The sequence below is a fragment of the Mobula birostris genome, chromosome 22 (genome assembly GCF_030028105.1).
Source record: "Mobula birostris isolate sMobBir1 chromosome 22, sMobBir1.hap1, whole genome shotgun sequence".
Classification (NCBI taxonomy): domain Eukaryota; kingdom Metazoa; phylum Chordata; class Chondrichthyes; order Myliobatiformes; family Myliobatidae; genus Mobula; species Mobula birostris.
Window position 1 is genome coordinate 47,937,734 of NC_092391.1, and position 26,946 is coordinate 47,964,679.

The window sequence follows — 26,946 nt, forward strand, 5'->3', positions numbered from 1 at the left end:
TAAAGCACAAGATAAAAAAAATTCAGACTGATTCTAATTTAGTTCACAAAAATTATACAAATTATACATTTTGCAGTTATACAATATGTAATTAAGTAAAATATCTTGAGTGGTCTTCCTATACAGTGGCATGGAAAAGCTTGGGCACCCCTGGTCAAGATTTCTGTTACTGTGAATAGCTAAGCAAGTAAAAGATGACCTGATTTCCAAAAGGCATAATGTTAAAAATGACACATTTCTTTAATATTTTAAGCAAGATTACTGTTTTATTTCCATCTTTTACAGTTTAAGATAACAAAAAAGGAAAAGGGCCTGAAGCAAATGTTTGGGCACCCTATATGGTCAGTAAAACCCCCTTTGGCAAGTATCGCAGCTTGTAAACGCTTTCTGTAGCCAGCTAAAAGTCATTCAAATCTTGTTTGGGGGATTTTCGCCCATTCTTCCTTGCAAAAGTCTTCTATTTCTGTGAGATTTTTGGGCCGTTTTGCATGCACTGCTCTTTTGAGGTCTATCCACAGATTTCCAATGACGTTTAGGTCGGGGGACTGTGAGGGCCATGGTAAAACCTTCAGCTTGCGCCTCTTGAGGTAGTCCATTGTGGATTTTCAGGTGTGTTTAGGATCATTATCCTGTTGTAGAAGCCATCCTCTTTTCATCTTCAACTTTTTTACAGATGGTGTGATGTTTGCTTCCAGAATTTGCTGGTATTTAACTGAATTCATTCTTCCCTCTTCCAGTGAAATGTTCCCTGTACCACTGGCTGCAACACAAGCCCAAAGCATGATCGATCCACCCTTGTGCTTAACAGTTGGAGAGATGTTCTTTTCATGAAATTCTGGACCCTTTTTTCTCCAAACGTACCTTTGCTCATTGCGGCCAAAAAGTTCTATTTTAACTTCATCAGTCCACATGACTTGTTTCCAAAATGCATCAAACTTGTTTAGATGTTCCTTTGCAAACTTCTAACGCTGAATTTTGTGGTGAGGATGTAGGAAAGGTTTTCTTCTGATGACTCTTCCACGAAGCTCATATTTGTGCAAGTGTCGCTGCACAGTAGAACAGTGCACCACCACTCCAGAGTCTGCTAAATCTTCCTGAAGGTCTTTTGCAGTCAAACGGGGGTTTTGATTTGCCTTTCTAGCAATCCTATGAGCAGTTCTCTCGGAAAGTTTTCTTGGTCTTCCAGACCTCAACTTGACCTCCACCATTCCTGTTAACTGCCATTTTTTTAATTACATTACGAACTGGGGAAACGGCTACCTGAAAACACTTTGCTATCTTCTTATAGCCTTTTCCTGCTTTGTGACATTTATTTTAATTTTCAGAGTGCTGGGCAGCTGCTTAGAGGAGCCCATGGCTGCTGATAGTTGGGACAAGGTTTGAGGAGTCAGGGTATTTATAAAGCTTTGAAATTTGCATCACCTAGCCTTTCCTAATGATGACTGTGAACAAGCCATAGCCCTAACAAGCTACTTAAGATCTGAGACCTTGGTAAAAGTTATCTGAGAGTTCAAATCTTTTGGGATGTCCAAACCTTTGCATGCCACTGTATATCAGGATGCGATGAGCACTTGTGTGTTCTGATGTCAAATGATTACAATCTTGGAAGGGAGGAACTCAGTGTTTTTACTTCAGAAGTAGAAAGCAAAAAATCAAATTCAAACTTCAGAAAATAACTTTAAGTTTTTCCACTAAGACTGCAATAACCAGACTTCTCAGCAAATCTGGGAAAGCCCTCTAATATTATTCAAAAGACTTCCATCTGGAAAATTCAAGCTTGTGTGAGGTATTGAGATAAAATAAAGTTGCTCTGTCTTTGTATTCCACATTATGAAAATACTGTGCAACATACAAAGATTCAAAGTACACTTATTATCAAAGAATGTATAAATGATAAAAATTCAGATCTATTTGCTTATAGGCAACCACAAAACAAGAAACCCAAAGAACCCAATATTTAAAAAAAAAACCAAAACTACCTTAGAGAAAGAGAAATTTAAAAAAAACACAATAATACAAACAATAGAAGCAAGAGACAATGTTCCGAACCAGATTGAGTCCTTTGATCTTCTCCCCGGAGCAGCTGGAGCAGCTTATCGCCAAGAGATGACTGAACATTTTGGGAGAGCGAGTGAAATCAGCTCGGCCCTCGCCTCAGGTCCTGACACAGGGTTTTCCAGTCTGCCTGGACTGTAATTTAAATTGTTCAAGCACCAGGTAGTGCCTCACTCTAGGACCCAGACCCCGGCCTAGCGAAAACAGCCTGAAGCAGTTTTCGATCTCACCAAATTGGGTCGGTTCTTGGAGCAATCCAACCTCTCACTCGGGTTAGGTGGACAGGCATCGAAACTCTTCCATATCAACTCTTCTCCAAATTGCTCACTCCAACTCTGACAATGATATCAACTCCATCTGCAACCATGTCTTGAACATGGTGTGCTTCAGCTTTGATGTACCCGCATGGCCCATCCTTCGACTCAGCTTCACCTTTGCTTGCTTCTTCCTTGTTTGTGGTGTTGGTTTACCACAATTTTCTTCAGAAAAGATGTTATTAGTAATGTTTTTAGTCAAATTTCTTGCATTTCCAATTACTAGTAGCACCATCTTAAAATGATATATTTGCAGAACTCTTATACTTGCCTAAATAATTCCATATTGGTATTTATGTATATTTGCTTTTGGACTGCTTTCGATGCTGCCGGTGAAATATGGCAACATTCTGCGGGCTGCAAACAATACGTCTAGATATACTGTACCTTTATTGAATTACTGTCACTGCTATCCTTTATGCTGTTGGCTTGTAGGGCAGCAGTTAAGGTCTTCCATCTGGCTGTTCTTACTCATCTTTTCCACTGTGCCCTAGGTCTGGTTCAGGGTCCTTATTTTGCCTCTGTGGTACGGTGCCAAGATGGCTTTCATCTCCCAGCTTTCCTCTGGCCTTCAGGGATCCAATGAAGTGCTGCCTTGATGATGGAGTTGGCCTCTCTTCTTATCACATGCCCAATCCATCTCCAGTGTTTCCTCATGATTGTGGCCATGTCCTCTTGATGGCATTGAAGGAGTTGGGCATGGTTGGAGATCTTTCTTGGACAGAAAATATAGAGGATTTTCCAGAGGCTTGTGGCATAGAATGGTGACATCTTGGCAAGGTCACTCTGCAATGTGCCAGCATTTTGACCCATACATGAGTGTGGACAGAACATAGCTCTGGTACAGCTTTACCTTGGATGCTGTATTTGGTTGATCTCCATATGTTGCTCATTGATCTGAAGATGTTTTAGTTTTGCTGAGTCTGCACTGGATGTTGCCCTTAACCCTACCATCCTGCCGAATGATGCTGCCCATGCAGGTGAATCTGCCGGTGCTGGGTAAGTAGAGGCCATGTATCTTGAAGCAATGAGAAGACTCTACATTGAGGGTTATGGTCTCAGTCTTTCTCTGGTTGATTCTGAATCCAACCTGTCCACTAAAGGTACACCAACCTGTCTACCATAGGTGCTGAGTTTTCACTTGCATATGCTGGTGTGTATGTGATAGTAATGCAAGGTCATCTGTAAAGTCAAGGTCTTAAGTAGAGATTAGAGTCCACCTAATGCCTCTCTGCTAGTCTTTTGTTGTTTGCATGGAGTAGTATTGTTCTAGTAATAACATGAATAATAAAGATTTCAGTAGTGATAGGATCTGCCATGAGAAATTCAGGTGTTGAATTTATTTTCTGTCCTCTAAAAACTTGTTTTATAGCATGGAACAAAATTGGCAATGAACTATCTTTGTGTAAGCCATTGAAATCAAAAAAAGAAGTTGATCATCTATACGGATGGGCGCGAAATGCTTTTACATATTTAGCGATGTTTAACTACCCATATGAGACTGAAATGGGATTGCACTTTCCAGCAAACCCAGTGGATGTAAGTATCCTAGCTTTCCTGAACAATGAGGTTTTTAAATTATTCATTTTCTAGTTATTTGGTGATAGAGCTTGGAATAGACCCTTCTAGCCCTTTGAGCCACGCTGCCTCAGCAACCCCCAACAACCCTGATTTAACCCAGACCTAATTATGGGACAATTTACAATGACCAGTTAACCTACCCAGTATGTCTTTGAACTGTGGGATGAAACTGGAGTGCCTTGGGAAAACCCATGCATTCTTCGAGGCTCTCCTGAGCCAATAGGCTGGTCCCGGACTTATTTCCTGGCATAACTTACGTATTACTATTAAACTATTTATGGTTTTATTACTATTTATTATTTATGGTGCAACTGTAACAAAAACCAATTTCCCCCGGGATCAATAAAGTATGACTATGACTATGACTACTATGACTATAGCCTCTTTACAGATGAGGACAGAATTAAACTCCAATCTCGGTCCTGAGCTGTAATAGATTCACGTTAACCACTACGCTAGCATGGTGCCCCAATTACACACTATAGATTACAATATTGATTATGTATGTGTTCATTCTCAATATGTTTAATTGATTAATAGCACACACATAGTTCAACTGCATACCCCAAGTTAATTATCTAAAACCTGAACATGTAGAAGAATTATAGATTTACAGATACATTTTTATGTAAACATGCAGATATACCTGCACATGTTAATGTGACTGTTAATTTCTTAAGGTTGCATGCCATTACATTATTCAGAAGAGTGAACTTATTGGAGGCTTACTATCTATATTAAGTAAGTATACAGTAAACTTTGCAGAAAAGTATTTTCTGAACAGGGAATCAAGTGGGAGGTTGATATTCTCATCGACTCAATTGGAAGAGTTCATTAAGGCACAGGGCTGACATATAAAATTGCATCCCTTTTCAAGCTAGAAAAAGGTCATACATGACTAAACTGTTGTTATATAACAATGTATAGGAATCTTTATTGCTGTTAGGTTCCTGTACATTTTACATTCATCATTGTTCTGTTTTGGGAGATTACAGGTAGACTTTAATAACTGGAGATGATCTAAATCCATCTGCTATCTTGCGTTTGTTTCAATTTTGTCACAGCAAAGCTCCTGAGGAACTCATATACTTGGTGACTGCCACTTTCATTTATGTATGTTTATTTCTAATCTTTTCAGGGAGTGTAAGTGTTTCTAGCCAATGTAGTGTTATTTAATGCCCATCTCTAATTGCTCTTGAAAAGATATTGGTGAGATTATACCTTGAATTGCAACAGTCCTTGTTACTGAAGTGCTTCACGCATTGCGGTAAGTTAGGAAATTGCAGAATTTTCGATTAGTGATACCCATATAACAATTACAGCACAGAAACAGGCCATCTCGGCCCTTATAGTCCGTGCTGAATGCTTACTCTCACCTAGTCCCACCGACCTGCACTCAGCCCATAACTCTCCATTCCTTTCCTGTCCTTATAGCTATCCAATTTTACTTTTAATGACAATATCGAGCCTACGTCTACCACTTTCACTGGAAGCTCGTTCCACACAGCTACCACTCTCTGAGTAAAGAAGTTCCCCCTTGTGTTACCCCTAAACTTTTGCCCCCTAACTCTCAACTCATGTCCTCTTGTTTGAATCCCCCCTACTCTCAATGGAAAAAGCCTATCCACATCAATATCTATCCCCCCTCATAATTTAAAATACCTCTATCAAGTCCCCCCTCAACCTTCTACGCTGCAAAGATTAAAGACCCAACTTGTTCAACCTTTCTCTGTAACTTAGGTGCTGAAACCCAGGTAACATTCTAGTAAATCTTCTCTGTACTCTCTCTATTTTCTTGAAATCTTTTCTATAATTCGGTGACCAGAACTGTACACAATACTCCAGATTTGGCCTTACCAATGCCTTGTACAATTTCAACATTACATCCCAACTCCTAGACTCAATGCTCTGATTTATAAAGGCCAGTATACCAAAAGCTTTCTTCACCACCCTATCCACATGAGATTCCACCTTCAGGGAACTATGCACCATTATTCCTAGATCCCTCTGTTCTACTGCATTCTTCAGTGCCTTACCATTTACCATGTATGTTCTATTTTGATTGGTCCTACCAAAATGTAGCACCTCACCCTTATCAGCATTAGACTCCATTTGCAATCTTTCAGCTCACTCTTCTAACTGGCCTAAATCTCTCTGCAAGCTTTGAAAGCCTACTTCATTATCCACAACTCCACCTATCTTAGTATCACCTGCATACTTACTAATCCAATTTACCACCCCATCATCCAGATCATTGATGTATATGACAAACAACATTGGACCCAGTACAGATCCCTGAGGCACACGACTAGTCACCAGCCTCCAACCTGACAAACAGTTATCCACCACCACTCTCTGGCGTCTTCCATCCAGCCACTGTTGAATCTACAAAGTATTTTACTATTTCAGTATTAATACCTAACAATTGAACCTTCCTAACTAACCTTCCGTGTGGAACCTTGTCAAAGGCCTTACTGAAGTCCATATAGACAACATCCACCGCCTTACCCTCGTCAACTTGCCTAGTAACCACTTCAAAAAATTCAATAAGATTTGTCAAACGTGACCTTATATGCACAAATCCATGTTGACTGTTCCTAATCAGACCCTGTCTATCCAGATAATTATATATACCATCTCTAAGAATACTTTTCATGAATTTACTCACTACTGACGTCAAATTTATAGGCCAGTAATTGCTAGGTTTACTCTTAGAACTCTTTTTAAACAATGGAACAACAAGCAACACACATCAAAGTTGCTGGTGAACGCAGCAGGCCAGGCAGCATCTCTAGGAAGATGTTTCAGGCCAGGACCCTTCGTCAGCATGGAACAACATGAGCAATACGCCAGTCCTCCGGCACCATTCCCGTTTCTAATGACATTTGAAATATTTCTGTCAGAGTCCCTGCTATTTCTACACTAACTTCCCTCAAGGTCCTAAGGAATATCCTGTCAGGACCCGGAGAGTTAACCACTTTTATATCCCTTAAAAGTGCCAATACTTCCTCTTCTTTAATCATCATAGTTACCATAACTTCCCTACCTGTTTCCCTTACCTTACACAATTCAATATCCTCTCCTTATTGAATACCGAAGAAAAGAAATTGTTCAAAATCTCCCCCATCTCTTTTGGTTCTACACATAGCTGTCCACTCTGATTCTCTAAGGGACCAATTTTATCTGTCACTATCCTTTTGCTATTAATATAACTGTAGAAACCCTTTGGATTTATTTTCACCTTACTTGCCAAAGCAACCTTGTATCTTCTTTTTGCTTTTCTAATTTCTTTCTTAAGATTGTTTTTACATTCTTTATATTCCTCGAGCACCTCATTTACTCCATGCTGCCTATATTTATTGTAGATATCTCTCTTTTTCCGAACCAAGTTTCCAATATCCCTTGAAAACTATGGCTCTCTCAAACTTTTAACCTTTCCTTTCAACCTAACAGGAACATAAACATTCTGTACCCTCAAAATTTCACCTTTAAATGACCTCTATTACATCCTTCCCATAAAACAAATTGTCCCAATCCACTCCTTCTAAATCCTTTCGCATCTCCTCAAAGTTAGCCTTTCTCCAATCAAAAATCTCAACCCTGGGGCCAGACCTGTCCTTCTCCATAATCATTTTGAAACTAATGGCATTGTGATCACTGGACCCGAAGTGCTCCCCAACACATGACCTATCTCATTCCCTAACAGGAGATCCAACACTGCCCCTTCTCCAGTTGGTACCTCTATGTATTGCTGTAAAAAAACAATCCTGCACACATTTTACAAACTCCAAACCATCCATCCCTTTTACAGTATGGGCTTCCCAGTCTATGTGTGGAAAATTAAAATCTCCCACAATCACAACCTTGTGCTTATATCTGCTATGTCCTTACAAATTTGCTCCTCCAATTCTCGCTCCCCATTAGGTGGTCCATAATACACTCCTATAAGTGTTACTACACCTTTCCCATTCCTCAATTCCACCCAAATAGCCTTCCTAGACGAGCCCTCTAATCTATCCTGCCAGACCACCGCTGTAATATTTTCTTTGACATTGTGTGATGTATTATCGTGATGTATTTTCATGTAACTTAAGAAACTTGCAAGTTCTGTTGCCCAGCTACCCTTATTAGTCCATGTTGTAGAAACAATCTTGGTGCTGAAGAATTAAGCAATTGCTGTGATACATTTTATAGAGAGTTTATAGTGTAGGCATGGTAAATGGTAGAGTGCTAATCAAAACAATTTGTTCTTACTGGTGTTGAACTGTGGTAAGTGCCAATTTGAAAAATAAATATTTTTGCCATAATCCTATCTGGACTAATATTGGAAGTGAGCTGTTTTAAATAGTACTGAGTTGCCACAGTATCATTTTAGTAAATCTGCCTTTAATCAAGGTTCAAAGGTCAAATTTAATGTCAGAGAAATGTATACAATATACATCCTGAAATGCTTTTCTTCGCAAACATCCACAAAAACAGAAGCGCCCCAAAGAATGAATGACAGTGAGAACCCCAAAGTCCCCCCACAGCTCCCCCCTCCCGCGCGTAGGCGGCAGCGAGCAACGATCCCCCCTCCCCCTACCGGCAAAAATATGCGAGTGTCGGTACCATCACAGAGCCCAAGCGTGTGCTAAGCAATAGCAAAGACATAGACCAAAGTTACCCCAAAAGCTTCGCATTTCATCCGAAATTCGACAAGCCACAGGTTCTCTCTGTCCTTGGCAAAGGAGAAGGAGGTGTCCCCCATTTTCACAGCAAGCGGGAGATATAACAACAGCCCGCTGGTTTACGATCGGAAAAGTTCATTTCGTCAATTTTTTTGAGCTCTGTGTCCGAAGATCGCAAAGACCTCGGGTCTTCGGCGCCACAGCGAAAGATTTTCCGGCCTCCCTGACGAAACACGACTCTCCTGTCGTGACACTGACCGTCGATCCGCCTGTCTCCAGAGCCCCAAGATCTTAGGCTTCTGAACACGATCGAAACTCTCAGGCCAAACCCTTGGCCTGTCGAATAGCGGCCAGTCATGGAACCCTGAGAATTGGTCCCATTCCCGCAAAGAACTGAAGCCTGTGTGTAACTAAAGGTCAGGGTCTTCAAAAGAACCCTGAAAAGGAAAACAAAGATATTAAAGGTAGAAATCGAGCTGTTTCCGAAGATGCAAGCAAAGGAGTCACCATCAGGCGCCATCATCTCCCCTAAGCTCCTCCTTGATTAATGTCACCTGCTAAATAGGTTTCTTGTACATCGACCTGAAAATTGTACTATTCCAGTCCACTCCGTCAGTAGTGTTTTTGAACCAAGCCGCAGAGTGGGAATAACTATTTTGATGGATCTCCCCGTGCTGCTAGTTTCACTTGCAAATCAGGTTGAAGATATGCTGTCTGTATTTCGTTCTGAGGCTGGGTCCAGGATGGATGGCTGCTCTGGGCCCCGTGCTGTAGCTGGGGAATAGGAGCATGGTTGTCTGGCACAGTATTGAAATCACAAACGAGAAAATCTGCAGATGCTGGAAATCTGAACAGCACACACAAGATGCTGCAGGAACTCAGCAGGCCAGACAGCATTTATGGAAAAACGTACACTCGACATTTCGGGCTGAAACCCTTAAGCAGGACTGGAGAAAAAAAAGCTGAGTGGATTTGAAAGGTGGGGGAGGGGAGAGAGAAATGCCAGGCGATAGGTGAAACCTGGAGGAGGGGAGGGATGAAGCAAAAAACTAGGAAGTTGATTGGTGAAAGAGACAAAGCCATGGAAGAAAGTAAAAATGGGGGGGAGGAGCACCAGAGGGAGGTGATGGGTGGGCAAGGAGATAACATGAGAGAGGGACGAGTGGGTGGGAAATGGTGAAGGGGGGTGATAACTGGAAGTTTCAGAAATCAATGTTCATGCCATCAGGTTAGAGGCTACCCAACCGGAATTTAAGGTGTTCTTCCTCCAACCTAAGTATGTCCTTATCCTGACAGTGGAGGAGGCCATGGATAGACATATTGGAATAGGAAGTGGAATTAAAATAGGTGCACTGGGAGATTCTGCTTGTTCTGGCGGACAGAGTGTAGATGCTTGGCAAAGTGGTCTCCCAATCTGCGTCAAGTCTCACCGATATACAAGAGGCCACACTGTGAGCACCAAACACAGTATTTGACCCCAACAGGCTCATGGGTGAAGTGTTGCCTCGCCTGGAAGGACTGTTTGGGGCCCTAGGTGGTAATGAGGGAGGAGGTGTAGGGGCAGGTGTAGCACTTCTTCCACTTGCAAGGATAAGTGCCAGGAAGTTAGAGACACAGCAATCATAATGCTATTGAATGTCAGTGTTAGGTAGTTTCATTTTCTTGTTACAGATAGGCATTGTGTGCAGATTTTGCATACCACATATCATGCCTTCCTATTGTTTAGGAGTAATGATTGAGTCTTTGACACTATTCTGAGGAACTCCTTCAGTGATGTCCTGGGATTGAGTGGCAAATACAGCTGCCTTTTTACAAGAGATTCCAGCCTCTGGCAACTTTTACCAGGGCACCTTAACACCTTATTTAGTCAAACATCCAAAGTAAATTTATTATCTATGTCACCATATACAACCCTGAGATTCATTTTCTTGCAGGCACTCACAGTAAATACAAAGAAACCCCATAGAATCAATTTTTAAAAAATGCACACAACAAGACAAAGAGACAATGGACAATAAAATGTGCAAATACAAAAAGGGGGGAAAAAGCCAAAATAATAATAAATAAATAATAAATATCGAGAACATGAGATGAAAAATCCCTGAAAGCGAGTCCATTAGTTGTGGGAACAGTTCAGAGTTGGCGTGAGTGAAGTTGAGTAAAGTTATCCTTCTGGTTCAAGAGCCTGATGGCTGAAGGTAGCTGTTTACACCTCATGTCTCGAATTTAGCATTTTGTGTCGTGTTTGGCCCAAGGTTATGATGTGGTCTGGAACCCAGTAATACAGGGTGAATACCAAATGGGCTGATGAATAGTCAATGAAGCTTAATTTAGGTTAGTACAGGGCTTTTGGGAAGACAAATCGGTGGGATATTCACAGTAAATAGTAAGCTCAGGGAAGTGTTGTAGAAAAGACGGTCGTAGGAGTACATACTTCCCTGGAAGTGTCAGTTTTCAAGGTGTTGAAGAAGATTTTTCCACACTAACCTTCAGTCAGGACACTGAGTATAAAAGTATAAAAAGTGTTATGTTGCAGTTGTACAAGGTGCTGGTGAGGGCATATTTGGAATATTGTGTTCAGTGTTGGTGGACATCTTTATAGGAAAAATAAATACTATTAAGCTGGAAGGAGTACAGCGGGAATTAACGAGAATGTTGCTTGGACTTGAAGAGAGGGTGAGTAGATTAGGACTTTATTAATGGAGAATAGGAAAATGAGGACTAATCTTAAACGTCAGTATACCGCCCCCCCCACCCACAGGGATTGGGGAACCAAGAATTGGTTGGCCTAGGTTTAAGTTAAGAGGCAAGATTTAATGAGAACCTGAGGGGCAACCTTTTCATTGAGATGGTGGTCAGTGTATGGAATGAGCTGCTGGAGCAAGAGGTTGAGATAGGGACATAAACATTTAGAAGGTATTTCAAAGGTACATTTAATGTCAGAGAAATGTATACAATATGCATCCTGAAATGCTTTTTCTTCGCAACCATCCATGAAAACAGAGGAGTGCCCCTAAAGAAAGAATGATAGTTAAATGTTAAAACCCCAAAGTCCCCTCCAGCTCCCCTCCCTCCTGCGTGTTAGTGGCAGCATGCAACGATTCCCCCTCCTTCCACCAGCAAAAAAATGCATCACCACCCACCACCGAGCACTCAAGCGTGCAGCAAAGCAACAGCAAAGACACAAGCTTGCAGTATCCCAAAGACTACTCATTCACCCAGTATTCAACATACCACAGGCTTTCTCTCTCTCTTTCCCTAATTATGGAGAAAGAGATGCCTCTGTTTCACAGTGAGAGGGAGACTTAACAAACAACTTGCTGGTTTACGATGTTAAAAAGTCCGTTGCATCACTTTTTCTGAGCTCTGTGCTCAAAGATCTCAGGTCTCTGGGCACACAGCCATAGATCTTTGGACTCCCACAACACACCGATCTCTGGACGGGACACCAACCTTCGACTTGCCCGTCTCCAGAGCCACCAGATCTCAGCCCTTTGAAGGCGAGCTGAGCTCTTAGGCCACACCCTTGGCATGTTGAATATTGGCCAGTCATGAAACCCCGAGTGCGGTTCCCATTCCCGCTAAGAACCGAAGTCAGAGTGTAACTCTAGGTCAGTGTCTTCAAAAGAATCCTGAAAAGGAAAAATAGAGATATTAAAAATGGAAATAGAGCTGTTTTCAAAGATGCAAGCAAAGGAGTTGCAGTTAGGCTCCATTGTCTCCTCCTAAGCTCCTCCCCTTCTTGTTTTGACAGGTAAAAAGACACAACATTGTGGGCCATGAACCTGTACTGTAATGTTCTATGTTCTAAATTTGCACCAAACCAATAATGTATTAGGACATATTAAGTGGAAATTTTAAAGCTGGATAGGCAAAGATGTCCAGGGAAGGGATTCCAAAGAATTGGTGAAGCACAGCCACTAATATTAGGGCAAAGAAATCAAGAATATATGAAACTATTATGGACACACAAGATTTCATAGAAATAGAGGGAAAGAAATTTAACATAACCTGATGGTTTTAATGAATGCATATTCTAGGAACTTGTAAATATGAAATAATACTTTCTAAACGTGACTATTATACTTAAAGGGTCATTGTAATTGTGCGTTGATCAACTGCAGAGAAATTTCTAGTTTTGGAATTAGAACATTTCAACACATCAACTGTTTACTCTTTTCCATGGATGTTGCCTGGCCTGCTGAGTTCCTCCAGTATTTTGTGTGTTGCTTGGATTTCCAGCATCTGCAGATTTTCTCTTCTTTTTCTTTTAGATTATATTCTATTGTCTTTATTATTCCCCCCCCCCAACCGCCTTCTCGAAAGTGCCACAGGCAGTACACCCTGCAGTACTAGGCCACCTGTCATCACCTTTGTGATAATAGTGCTAGCAGGTTGTCGGAGGCATTCATCTTTCTAAAATACCTAAATATACTTCGTTATTGCAGTCTGCTTTATTTGTGGGATGTAGGGTGAGGCTAAAGGTTTACTGCATAGCTTTACACTTTATAATAAATAATCTTGAAGTCTGACTTCTAAATATATGTAACTTTTCTCCCATCCTTGTAATATAGAGAATGCCTTTCTGCACAGCTCTGGTATGGTTCGCCACTGCAATGGGGGATGACTGTTACAAACTCCCATTTGGTCTCTCCACATTTGTATTCCTCTACTGTAGAAATGAGGTTCACTAATAATATGCCCTCTGCCACAAATAATATGGTCAAAAATTGCATCCACATGAAACTGTGTGAGTCTTTCTGGCATGCCAGCAAACTGAATCCATGAGTTACTTCATAGATCAAACCAAAAAGCCTGCATAAAGAAAAGATCTTAATGTGACTAATACATTAACATAACTGATATACTTTTCTTGGAATGTAATAAATTTGACCCTTAAATACTCAGAATAATTAATCTGAAAACATATTAAAATAATTGGTTAGTTCCACATGATAGACTAAGCGGAAAGTGAAAACCTATGAATACAAGAAAAAAAACTGTTGAATCCAAAAAATGACTCTATGGTGACCTATTAGCAAATAGAATTGGAGTTCTAAAGCCCCACTAGTACAGACCCTGCTTTTCCTGGTCTTTTAGTGAACTTTAGAATCATGATTAAGAAGTATGCATGTGACACATAGTGTTAAGAACAAAATTTGAGACAGCAGGAAATAACTGGTTAGGTCTAGCCAATAGGGCTTGTTCTCGACATCTATATACTACAAATCTCATCTTCAGAAAAGTTGGGATATTTTCCAAAATGCAATAAAAACAAAAATCTGTGATATGTTAGTTTACCTGAACCTTTATTTAACTGACAAAAGTACAAAGAAAAGATTTTCAATAGTTTTACTGACCAACTTAATTGTATTTTGTAAACATACACAAATTTAGAATTTGATGGCTGCAACACACTCAACAAAAGTTGGGACAGAGGCACGTTTACCATTGTGTTACATCGCCTTTCCTTTTAATAACACTTTTTAATCATTTTGGAACTGAGGATACTAATTGTAGTAGATTTGCAACTGGAAATTTTGTCCATTCCTGCTTGATATAAGACTTCAGCTGCTCAACAGTCCGTAGTCTCCGTTGTCTGATTCTCCTCTTCATGATGCGCCATACATTTTCAATAGGAGATAGATCTGGACTGGCAGCAGGCCAGTCAAGCACACGCACTCTGTGTCTACAAAGCCATGCTGTTGTAGCCTGTGCAGAATGTGGTCTGGCATTGTCCTGCTGAAATAAGCGGGAAGAGACGTCGCCTTGATGGCAACATATGTCTCTCTAAAATCCTAATATACGCCTCAGAGTCAATGGTACCTTCACATACATGCAACTCACCCATGCCATGGGCACTGATGCACCCCCATACCATCACAGATGCTGGCTTTTGCACCTTTCGCTGATAACAATCTGGATGGTAGTTTTCATCTTTGGCACGGAGAACTCGACGCCCGTTTTTTACGAAAACTAGCTGAAATGTGGACTCATCTGACCATGGTTCCACAGTCTTTCGGTCCATCTGAGATGAGCTCGGGCCCAGGGAACTCACTGGCGTTTCTGCATAGAGTTGATGTATGGCTTCCTCCTTGCGTAATACAGTTTCAAGTTGCATTTCTGGATGCAGTGACGGACTGTGTTGAGTGACAATGGTTTTCCGAAGTACTCCTGAGCCCAGGTGGCTATAATTGTCACAGTAGCATGACAGTTTCTTAGGCAGTGCCACCTGAGGGCTCGAAGATCACGCGCATTCAGCAGTGGTTTCCAACCTTGCCCTTTACGCACTGAGATGTCTCTGAATTCTCTGAATCTTTTCACAATATTATGTACAGTAGATGTTGAAAGACCTAAATTCTCTGCAATCTTGCGTTGAGAAATGTTCCTTTTGAACTGATACTTGAATATTCTGTGCACTTTTCAATCTTATTTTAACTCTGTCCCAACTTTTGGTGAGTGTGTTGCAGCCATCAAATTCTAAATTTGTGTATGTTTACAAAATACAATTAAGTTGGTCAGTAAAACTATTGAAAATCTTTTCTTTGTACTTTTGTCAGTTAAATAAAGGTTCACGTGAATTAACATATCACAGATTTTTGTTTTTATTGCATTTTGGAAAATATCCCAACTTTTCCGGAAATGGGGTTTGTACTGAAACTCTCATGCTCGTCTGTTTGTCTGTTTGTGACCTCTAGTTAGCGCAAACGGTGCATTACAGCGGCACATTTTTCAGCTAAGTCGAATGAAAATGCGCTAACTTACAGAATGCAGGCAAAATTCAGGGTTATATATTTGTATAAAATTGCTCATTTGCCAAAAATCAACAGGCTGCCTTTCACCCGCGACCTGATCGGCCATCGGGACGCCACAGCCTGACGCATGCGCATGGCCAACCTCAGCAGGGCCTCACGATGCTCACAGAGCTGCTTCCACCTTCCATGGAGACCGCAACGCCACACCACGACGCATGCGCACGGCCAGCCTCAGCCACGCTTCACGATGCTCACAGCAGCCACACCAACCACACCAACCACAGCAAAAGGGCAGGGCTATCACATCATCAAGAAACAACAGCATCTTGGAGGCTTTGGTGTTACTGCTTCCTATCTTCTATAAAGCATTAGGGTAAAAATATATGGATAGCCTAATTATGTCGCTTGGAAAGAGAAGGGGGACATTATGGTCAAGAGATGATGCCAAACGTCGTCGGGAAGCGGCAAGGAGAGGGAGAGAACAACAATCAGATGAGGCCAGGGCTGCACGACTCCAGGATCAAAGAGTCAGGACAAAAAAGATGAGAGAAGACGAGACAGAGGAGGACAGGCATGCATATCTCCAAAATAACAACAATAGGCACAGACAGAGGAGAGAACAAGAATCCGATCAGGCCAGGGCCGCACGACTCCAGGACCAGAGGGAAAAAACAAATGGTGGAAGAGATGAAAGATGAAAGGGCTGCGCGTCTCCAGAATGACAAAAATAGACAGGAGGAGGAGAGAGGAAGAGCCAGAGGAGAAGAGGAAAGATCAACTTGAGAATATGCAGCACAGAGTAATTATTGCGAGAGATGTGGTCATAAAAAGTGTCCTTCGTAAACGAGGAGGGGCAATATTTGTCTTGCTATGCGCCTTTCTTCTTTAATACACTGAGTTCTTCTTCCTTAATTTCCAAAGCACATCACATCACACTGCGCTACCTTTCTCTCAAAAGGTGCCCCAACAGGTCACCTGGTTGTCTAGTATCTAAATAAAAAAAAATGATGCCATTAATTTCAATATATTGTAATTATTGGAAAAGATAGGTTTGGTCCTTGCATTGAGATTCTAAATTGGAGAAAGGTCAATTTTGATGATATCAGAAAGGGTCTGGCATGTGTGAATTGGGACAGATTGTTTTCAGGTAAAGTTGTGCTTGGTAATTGGGAGACCTTCATAAGTGGAAATTTTGAAATACTGAGTTTGTATGTTCCTATCAGGAAACAAAGCAGAATATTCAGAAATATAGAGTAATTGAGATCTTCTTTTGCATGCCCACAGATGCCTTTATTGGCTGAGATGCAGAACGAGCAAGTTCGTTTGATTATCATTCAACCATACGTGAATATAACCAAATGAAACGGTAACTTTAGTACAGCATAAAATGTCAGTTAGGCTGCAGTTAGGGTGAGGTATCCAGCACAGTGTCTGTCAATGCAACAAAAAGGCAATTTACAAGAATGCTATTTGATTTAGAGAATTCTTTCTTTTCAAATCTTTTTATTGCATTATAATCTGTTAAATGAACGTATCAATAATAACAATTCCAAGAGAACAGGATTACAATAATAGCAATCATATATACAAACATAAGTTTCAAATATCATATCCAGACAGGTCCTCCCGATCTCTTGATAATTGAAACCGAAAAAAAAGTTCAAAAGATATAAAAGTTCTGATATCCGACATCACTTCTTTTTGGTCGTCTGCTCCGGAGAGGTGCTGGTCGGAAAGGGCCGCGTCTCCAAGCGCTCCAGCATGGTAGCAGGCCACGGGTCTCCGGGAATGTGGTGGGCCTCGGACCAGGCCTCGCTGGTCGGGTCTAGGTGCAGTCCAGAGTTGAAGAAGCAATTCTGGCACAGTGATCTCTGGCTGGGTCAGTAGCTTTGCAGGGTGTTGTTGATCTCGCTAGATGTAGCATATTGGAGGTTTAGAAGGGTTTCTCGGGTATAGGATAGTGCAGAGGGCAGTTTGCTCAGGAGAGCACGCGCTGAGTTACCAGATACCGGCGCCATCTTGAAAGCGGAGACTGGAACACCTGTCGGTGAAGTGTCGCCCCTACTATCTGCCACGGAAAAAGTGTTATTAAAAGGAAAGGTGATGTAACACAATGGTAAACATGCCTCTGTCCCAACTTTTGTTGAGTGTGTTGCAGCCATTGAATTCTAAATTTGTGTATATTTACAAAATACAATTAAGTTGGTCAGTAAAACTATTGAAAATCTTTTCTTTGTACTTTTGTCAGTTAAATAAAGATTCACATGAATTAACATCACAGATTTTTGTTTTTATTGCATTTTGGAAAATATCCCAACTTTTCTGGAAATGGGGTTTGTAGAAAACCTGCAGCACAATACAGGCCCTTCAGCCCACAAAGCTGTGCCAAACATGTCCTTACCTTAGAAGTTACCAAGGGTTACCCATAGCCCTCTATTTTTCTGAACTCCATGTACCTATCCAGGAGTCTATCGTATCTGCCTCCACCACCGTCGCCAGCAGCCCATTCCACTCACTCACCACTCCCTGCGTTTTTAAAAAAAAAACAAATAACTAACTTACACCTGACATCCCCTCTGTACCTACTTCCAAGTACCTTAAAACTGTACCCTCTTGTGCTAGCCATTTCAGCCCTGGGAAAAAGCCTCTGATTATCCACATGAACAATATCTCTCATCATCTTGTACAGCTCTATCAGGTCACCTCTCATACCCCATTGCTCCAAGGAAGAAAGGCCTAATTCACTCAACCTATTCTCATAAGGCATGCTCCCCAATCCAGAAAACATCCTTGTACATCTCCTCTGCACGCTTTCTATGGTTTCCACATCTTTCATATAGTGAGGTGACCAGAACAGAGTACAATACTCCAAGTGGGGTCCGACCGGGGTCCTATATAGCTGCAACATTACCTCTCAGCTCCTAAACTCAATCCCATGATTGATGAAGACCATAGCACTGTATGCCTTCTTAACCACAGAGTCAACCTGCGCAGCAGCTTTGAGTGTCCTATGGACTTGGACCCCAAGATCCCTCTGACTCTCCACACTGCCAAGAGTCTTACCATTAATACTATATTCTGCCATCATATTTGACCTACCAAAATGAACCACCTCACACTTATCTGGGTTGAACTCCATCTGCCACTTCTCAGCCCAGTTTTGTATCCTATCAATGTCCCGCTTTACTCTGACAGCCCGGCACACTATCCACAACACCCCCAACCTTTGTGTCATCAGCAAATTTACTAACGCATCCCTCCACTTCTTCATCCAGGTCATTTATAAAAATCATAAAGAGCAGGGGTCCCAAAACAGAGCCCTGAGGCACACCACTGGTGACTGACCTCCATGTAGAATATTCAATCAGGCTAGTAAGGCACGACCTGCCTTTCACAAAGTCATGCTGTCTATTCCTAATCAGATTATGCCTCCCCAAATGTTCATAAATCCTGCCTCTCAGGATCTTCTCCATCAACTTACCAACCACTGAAGTAAGACTCACTGGTTCTCTAATTTCCTGGGCTATCCCTACTCCCTTCGTTGAATAATGGAACAACATCTGCAACCCTCCAATCCTCTGGAACCTCTCCCATCCCCATTGATGATGCAAAGATCATCGCCAGAGGCTCGGCAATTTCCTCTCTTGCCTTCCACAGTCCCGGTGGCGTATCCAACTTGATGCTTTCCAAAAGCTCCAGCACGTCCTCTTTCTTAATATCTACATGCTCAAGCTTTTCAGTCCGCTGTAAGTCATCCCTACAATCGCCAAGATCCTTTTCTGTAGTGAATACTGAAGTACCTCTGCTATCTTCACCGGTTTCATACACACTTTTCCACTGTCACATTTGATTGGTCCTATTCTCTCATGTCTTATCCTCTTGCTCTTCAGATACAAGTAGAATGCCTTGGGGTTTTTCTTAATCCTGTCCACCAAGGCCTTCTCATGGCCCCCTCTGGCTCTCCTAATTTCTTTCTTAAGCTTCTTCCTGCTGGCTGTATAATCTTCGAGATCTTTATCATTACTTAGTTTTTGAACCTTTTGTAAGCTCTTCTTTTCTTCTTGACTAGATTTACAACAGCCTTTGTACCCCACAATTCCTGTACCCTACCATTCTTTCCCTGTCTTATTGGAACTTACCTGTACAGAACTCCACGCAAATATCCCCTGAACATTTGCCACATTTCTTCTGTACATTTCCCTGAGAACTTCCGTTCCCAATTTTTGCTTCCAGGTTCCCGCCTGATAGTCTCTTATTTCCCCTTACTCCAATTAAATGCTTTCCTAACTTGTCTGTTCCTATCTCTCTCGAATGCTTCGGTAAAGGAGATAGCATTGTGATCACTATGATGGCAGTGCGACGCAGTGCGCGTAGCCTTTCCGGTGAAATATATTGTATTTGTTAAATAGGGGCCGTGCACAATTCTGATTTGATGGAGACAGCCGTGAGAGCACGGAGGAACATCTGGAGTAACTTCTGAAATGCCCGGTTCTCTGCCGCTGCTACTGTGCAATCAAGAATCTCTGGAGGGAAGGCCCCAAAATCCTTGGCTTTGCCTGCTGCTGGCAACCGGGGCTGGGGTCGAAGCGTTCGGCAGAGATGGTGCTGGGTGCTTGGTGTCGGAGGGCTGGTCAACGCTCGAAGTTTTTGGGTGATTCAGACTCGGATTATAGTGGGGTATGGCAGGGAGAGTTTTCTTCCTTCTGTCTACGTGAGATGTGGGACTTTCGAGAGACTTTGAACTTTTTTACCATGCTCACGGCCTGTTCTTCATCAAGTTACGGTATTGCTTGCACTGTTGTAACTATATATTATAATTATGTGGTTCTTGTCAGTTTTTCAGTCTTGGTCTGTCCTGTGTTTCTGTGATATCACACCGGAGGAATATTGTATCATTTCTTAATGCATGCATTACTAAATGACAATAAAAGAGGATTGCATGTCCTCATAATCTAATCTAATCACAGGGAGGGGAGGAGAAGATGGTGGTGCGATGCAGCGTGTGTGGCCGCTCCGAAATGATATCGTATTTGTAAGTTGGTACCATGCACAATCCTGATTTGATGGAGACAGAAGTGAGAAGCACGGAGGAACATCTGGAGAAACTTCTGAAATGCCCGCTTCGCTGCCGCTGCTACTGTGCGATCGAGAATCTCCGAAGGGGAAGGCCCCAAATCTTCGGCTTTGCCTATTGCCTGTTGCCGGGGCCGGGGTCGAAGCGCTCGGCAGAGATGGTGCTCGGTGCTTGGTGTCAGCTGGTTGGAGGCTCGAAATTTTCAGACCGACTCAAGAGTCGGCTGTGGTCGGGAGCTTCCAGGGTGCTGCATCGGCAAGTTTGCGGCGCTGGAAGCTCATGGCAGGGAGAGATTCCCCCAGGGCCCGGTGTGACTACCTGCCTATAGCCCCTCTCTATCACCTCCTCGCTGTCCCTGATCAGACGAAGGTCATGGAGCTGCACTTCCAGTTCCCTAACTCGGTCCCTAAGGAGCTGCAGCTTGGCGCACCTGGTGCAGATGTGGCCGTCCAGAAGGCTGCGAGTCTTCCAGACTTCCTACATCTGACACCAAGCACAGAACACTGGCCTCACATGAATACTTCCTGTCTGTAATCTACACAGATAACCTACCTCGCCTCATTATCGCTGAAGCCCAGTTGAGCCAAAGCCTTACTACTCTGTCTCCCTCTACTCTGTTACCCATTCTGACATATATGTTCCTGGCCACCTCTACTGCCATGAGGCCAAAATCAAATTGGAGGAGCAGCACCTCATAAAATGTGAGTAATGACCAACCTGATTGCCTTAAACATCAATTTCTCTAACTGCAAGTAATCATTTTCCCTCTACCTCCTGCTCTTTTCCATTACCCATTCTGGTTACCCTCTCTCCCCTTCTCACCTGCTTATTACTTCCCTCTGGTTCTTTTTCTCCTTCCTGTTCTTCCATGGTCCATTGTACTCTCCTGTTAGATTCCTCCTTTACTACTACTACTACCCATCACAGGCGCAGGCACTGAGACAAAGACCAGCAATCATTGTGGTGAATGACTGAAGTTGGTGGGCCCTGTGGATGTGGGCTGGTAAAACTCAGGATGGCGAGACACCTCAGGTTATTGAATCACGGGTTTGGAAGCCTATGATATTTGAGATTTGGAATTCAGTCTCATGATTAGTGAGTCCTAGGGTCAACACAAAAGGTTGAAATCCAATTTCAGTGAGTGCGGAACTCAAATACTAATTGTTGATGCTCCTAGGTCAGCATGTCCAGAAGTCAGAAGCCTGTTTCCTACGAGTCTGCAAGTCCAGGTAATGGACTAGAGGTTGGAGACCCTGAAGTCACGTCTCCTGGCGCTGGAAACCTGACTGTGTGTGGGAATGGTTAGGTGGGAAGATGGCAAGGGGCTTGTATTCAGTTGCTGTTGTGTTGTTGGTGCCGGAATGTGTGGTGGCACATTCTCAGGTAGTGTTTATCATTAATACGAATTATGCATTTCACCATGTTTTGATGCACAGGTGATGCTAGGTTTATGGAGTCATTGGAAAAATCCAGCAGAGGAACAGTCCCTCCGGCTCATCTAGCCCATGCCAGACCATTTAAGCTAACTACTCCCAAGAGGACCATAGCCCTCCATACCCCTACCATCCAAACTTCTCTTAAAATGTTGAAATCGAGCTTGCATGCACACTCCTAAGACCCTCTGAGTGAAGAACTTTTCTCTTATGTTCCCCTCAAACTTTTCACCTTTCACTCTTAACTCATGACCCCTCTAGTTGTAGCCCCACCCAACAGTGAAAAAAGCCTACTTTCATTTACCCTATCTATGCCCCTCATAATGTGTATCTCTCAAATTTCTCCTCAACCTTCTACATTCCAAGGAATAAAGTCCTAACCTATTCAATCTTTCCTTATAACTCTGGTCCTCCAGTCTCAGCAGCATCCTTGTAAATTTTCGTTATACTCTTGAAGCACCTTCAATAACTCCAAAAGACTGAAGTTGGGTAAAATACTGAAAGGCTTTTATTCGCTGTACAATACAACCTCCATGGTGAGTGTCTGCCCCCGGACTGAGGGGGAGGGGCAAGGCAAAACACCTTTATACAGGAATCTGTGGGAGGAGCCACAGGGGCAGTCAGCAGAGGGGCGTGTCCAGACAGTTAACCCAGTTACAACATATATATGAACACATTCACCCCTCCGTTTTTTAAAAAGAGTCCCGCGGGGTGAAGTGACTGACAATATTTATAACAAGTATATTTACAGGTCAAGTTCATCAGGCGGTCGAGTCCGTCGCTGTGATCTACGTAGCACCAGTGGTGATTGCATCGGCGACGGCGGTTGTGCTGGCTTCGGCCTGACGAGGTGTCAGCATGTTAGGCGTCGGTAATCCCTCATGCGTGTGCATCGCGCCCGGTATGGGAGTGTTGTGTGGTGTCTGTGTAGGGCTTGGAGTGCGCAGTCTCTCGTGGGTACATATATCAGTAGGTATGGGGTCAATAGTAGGGGCCCAGTGCTCCTGCGGGTGCTAGGTCGCAGATGGAGACCGTATCCTCCCGCCCATCAGGTAAAACCACATCGGCATACTGGGGATTCGCATGAAGTAAGTGAACCTTCTCGACCACCGGGGAGTATTTATTGCTGCTCGCATGTTTCCAGAGCAGCACCGGCCCTGGGGACGTCAGCCAAGTTGGTAGGGTGGTCCCAGTGGTCGACTTTCTGGGAAAAGAAAAGAGCCGCTCATGAGGGGTGGCATTGGTGACCGTGCATAACAGGGAGCGGATGGAGTGAAGTGCCTCGGGAAGGACCTCCTGCCAGCGGGAGACCGGCAGTCCCTATGACCTGAGGGCTAAGGGTGTGGCTTTCCACACCATGCCATTCTCCTTCTCTACCTGCCCATTCCCCCGGGGATTATGGCTCGTGGTCCTATTAGTTGCAATTCCCCTAGCCAGCAGGTATTGGTGCAGCTCGTCACTCATAAACGAGAACCCTCTGTCACTGTGGATATAGCATGGGTATCCGAACAGAGTGAAGAGCTTGTGCAGGGCTTTTATAACTGATGTGGTAGTGGTGTCGGGGCAGGGGATGGCGAAGGGGAACCGCGAGTGCTCGTCGATAACGTTAAGAAAGTACACATTGCGGTCGGTGGAGGGAAGGGGGCCCTTAAAGTCAACACTCAGTCGCTCAAAGGGGCGGGTGGCCTTGATGAGTTGTGCCTTTTCGGGCCGGTAGAAGTGCGGTTTGCACTTTGCGCAGACTTGGCAGTCCCTGGTCATCGTCCTGATCTCCTCAAGGGAGTAAGGCAGGTTCCGGGCTTTCACGAAGTGGAAAAGCCAGGTGACCCCCGGGTGGCAAAGATCTACATGTAGGGTATATAGCCGGTCGATCTGCCCGCTGGCGCACGTTCCCCGGGATAGGGCATCGGAGGGCTCATTGGGCTTCCCAGGCCTGTACATGATGTCATAGTTGTAAGTGAAGAGTTCGATTCTCTACCTCAGAATTTTATCATCTTTGATTTTTGGTTATTAAACATGAATGCGACTGAGCGCTGGTCAGTTAGCAGGGTGAACCTTTTGCCGGCGAGACAGTGCCTCCAGTGCCTAATAGCTTCCACTTTGGCCTGGGCCTCTTTCTCCACTGCGGAGTGCCGAATTTCAGGGCCTTGAAGGGTACGGGAGAAGAACGCCACTGGTTTTCCCGCCTGGTTGAGGATAGCAGCCAGTGCAAAGACGGAGGCGTCACTCTCTACTTGGAAGGGAATGGCCTCATCCACCGCATGCATTGCTGCTTTGGCAATGTCCCCTTTTATGCGGCTGAAGGCTGCGCAGGCTTCGGCTGAGAGGGGGAATGTGGTGGACTTGACTAGGGGGCGGGCCTTGTCTGTGTAGTTAGAGACCCTTTGAGTGTAATATGAAAAGAAGCCCAGGCACCTTTTGAGGGCTCTGAGGGTGTTGGGAAGAGGGAGTTCCAACGGGGGCGCATACGGGGGCCAATGACTCCGTTCTCCACGACACACCCAAGGATAGCAAGTTGGGTGGTTCCGAACACACACTTGTCCTTGTTATAGGTGAGATTGAAAGCTTTGGCTGCTTGGAGAAATTCTTGGAGGTTGTTGTCGTGATCCTGCCAGTCGTGACCGCAGATGGTGATGTTATCCAGATATGGGAACGTGGCCTTCAGCTGGCACTGGTCCACCATCTGGTCCATTTCCCTCTGGAAGACAGATACACCATTCGTGACACCGAAGGGGACGCGCAGGAATTGATAAAGCCTGCCGTCCGCCTCGAAGGCGGTGTAAGGGCGGTCCTCCCGATGGATGGGGAGCTGATGGTAAGCGGATTTTAGGTCTATGGTCGAGTACACCTTGTACTGTGCTATCTGATTGACTATATCCACGATGCGGGGTAGAGGGTATGCGTCGAGCTGCGTGAACCTATTGATGGTCTGGCTATAGTCCACGACCATCCTATTCTTCTCCCTGTTCCGAACTACGACCACCTGCGCCCCCCAGGGACTTGTGCTTGCCTCAATGACCCCCTCCCTGAGCAGCCACTGCACCTCCGACTTAATGAAGGCTCTGTACCTCCTGCTTTTAGTTGCCACAGGTTTACAGTCGGGGGTCAGGTTGGCGAACAGCAGTGGGGGAGGGATCTTGAGGGTGGAGAGGCCGCAAGTGGTGTCGGTAGTGCGGCAGTTGGCATGGTGTTGGGTGGGATGTGCGGGTCAGTGTGTGTATGTGTGGTCAGTAGCGGTGTATGTGACATATCCCTTCAAAACTGGGGATTTACGGCAGTAATTGGTGGGAGGGGCCCACCATACTTCATTGTCACGCTTTTCAGGTGGCTCTGGAAGTCGAGCCCCAATAGCACAGGGGCACACAGTTGAGGCATGACCAGTAACGTAAAGTCTCGATATTCTGTGCCCTTCACCACTGGCGTCGCTACACAACCCCTCCGGATGCCTGTTGTATGCGACCCGGAAGCCATGCTGCACCATGTCCGGGTGGATAAAACTCTCCGTGCTGCCTGTGTTGAACAGGTAGCTTGTCCTGCGCCCCTCCACCAGGATGTCCATCATTGACCTTGCGAGCTGGTGGGGAGTGCTTTGGTCGAGGGTCACGGAGGCCAGGGTTGAGTCGCTGTCTTGGTCCGGCGCAGTGGGGTGCCCCGTGAGCACCCGTTGGTCGTAGGCAGTGGGAGGTGGCGCCGACCAAGATGGCCGCCCTCATGTCTGACACGTGGTGGCGGCGTGCAGGGAAGATGGTGGCCCCTATGTCTCGCTCGTGGTGGCGGCGTGCAGGGAAGATGGTGGCAGGCAAGATAGCGACCCCCACGTTTCGCACGCGGCGCTGCTGGATCCCGCTCGCGGTTTGGACTTACAGACCTTGGCGAAGTGGCCCTTCTTTCCGTAGCTGGAGGAGGTAGCTTGGCGGGTCGCACAGTGTTTCCGGGGGTGCTTCTCAGGTCCACAGAAGTAGCACTTCGCGGACTCGCGACTGACAGCAGCCGTTGTTGATTCGCCGGCAGGTTGCAGGGTCTGCGGCGCCCACGAGGCCGTTGGGGGATCACGTGCCTGGGGAGCCTCAGGGTTATGCAGAGCGGCATCCAGCGTATCAGCCAGCTCGATGGCCAAACATAAGGTAAGGTCAGCTTCTTCCAGCAGCCGCTGGCACACATACACTGACCTGGTCCCCATGACGAAGGCGTCTCTCATTAGGATTTCTGCATGCTGCGCCGCCGTCAGATCCTGGCAATTGCAGGCTTGCACAAGTGTCCATAGGGCCTGGACGAACTCAGCACTTGATTCCCTGGGCCATTGTTGCCGTGTTGCTAAGCAATGTCGCGCATAGATGCTGTTTATCGGCCACAGGTATTGTCCTTTGAGGGCGCTCATCACGCTGTCGTAGCTCAGCTGGTCTCTGATCAGCGAATAGACCCATGGACTGACCCTGGAGAGTAGAACTCTGCGCTCCGCTACGGGATCGGTCACTTTAATCTCCTCTAGGTACTCTTCGAAGCAGGCCAGCCAGAGTTCGAAAGCGCTTCCAGCTTCAGGCGTTTGCGGATCAAGGTCTAACTTGTCGGGTCTCAGAGTGTGTTCCATGCTTTAAGATTTACAGCGAATAAAATTGAAGCACCTTCAATAACTCCAAAAGACTGAAGTTGGGTAAAATACTAAAAGGCTTTTATTCGCTGTACAATACAACCTCCACGGTGAGTGTCTGCCCCCGGACTGAGGGGGAGGGGCAAGGCAAAATCACCTTTATTCAGGAATTTGTGGGAGGAGCCAGAGGGGCAGTCAGCAGAGGGGCGTGTCCAGACAGTTAACCCAGTTACAACATATATATGGTTTACCAAAACTCTTTCAACCTTGTTTACATCTTCCCTGTAGGTAGTTGGCCAAAATTGTACACAATGCTCCAAATTAGGCCCTGCCAGCATCTTATACAACTTCAACATAACATCCCATCTCTTGTACTCAATATTTTAATCTATGAAGCCGAATGTGCTAAATGCTTTCTTTACGACCCTATCTATCTGTGACACCACTTTCAATGAATTATAGGCCTGTATTCCCAGATC

General features: G+C 44.4%; 1 protein-coding gene across 1 annotated transcript in view; it reads left to right on the top strand.

Annotated features, from left to right (window-relative positions):
* Positions 1–26,946, top strand: part of dpp7 (dipeptidyl-peptidase 7) — a 59,224-nt gene that overhangs the window by 17,342 nt on the left and 14,936 nt on the right. The window contains exons 6-7 of the mRNA XM_072239971.1: positions 3,742–3,908; positions 21,624–21,675. Coding sequence (XP_072096072.1) covers positions 3,742–3,908; positions 21,624–21,675 — 219 coding nt within the window. The remainder of the gene's footprint in view (positions 1–3,741; positions 3,909–21,623; positions 21,676–26,946) is intronic.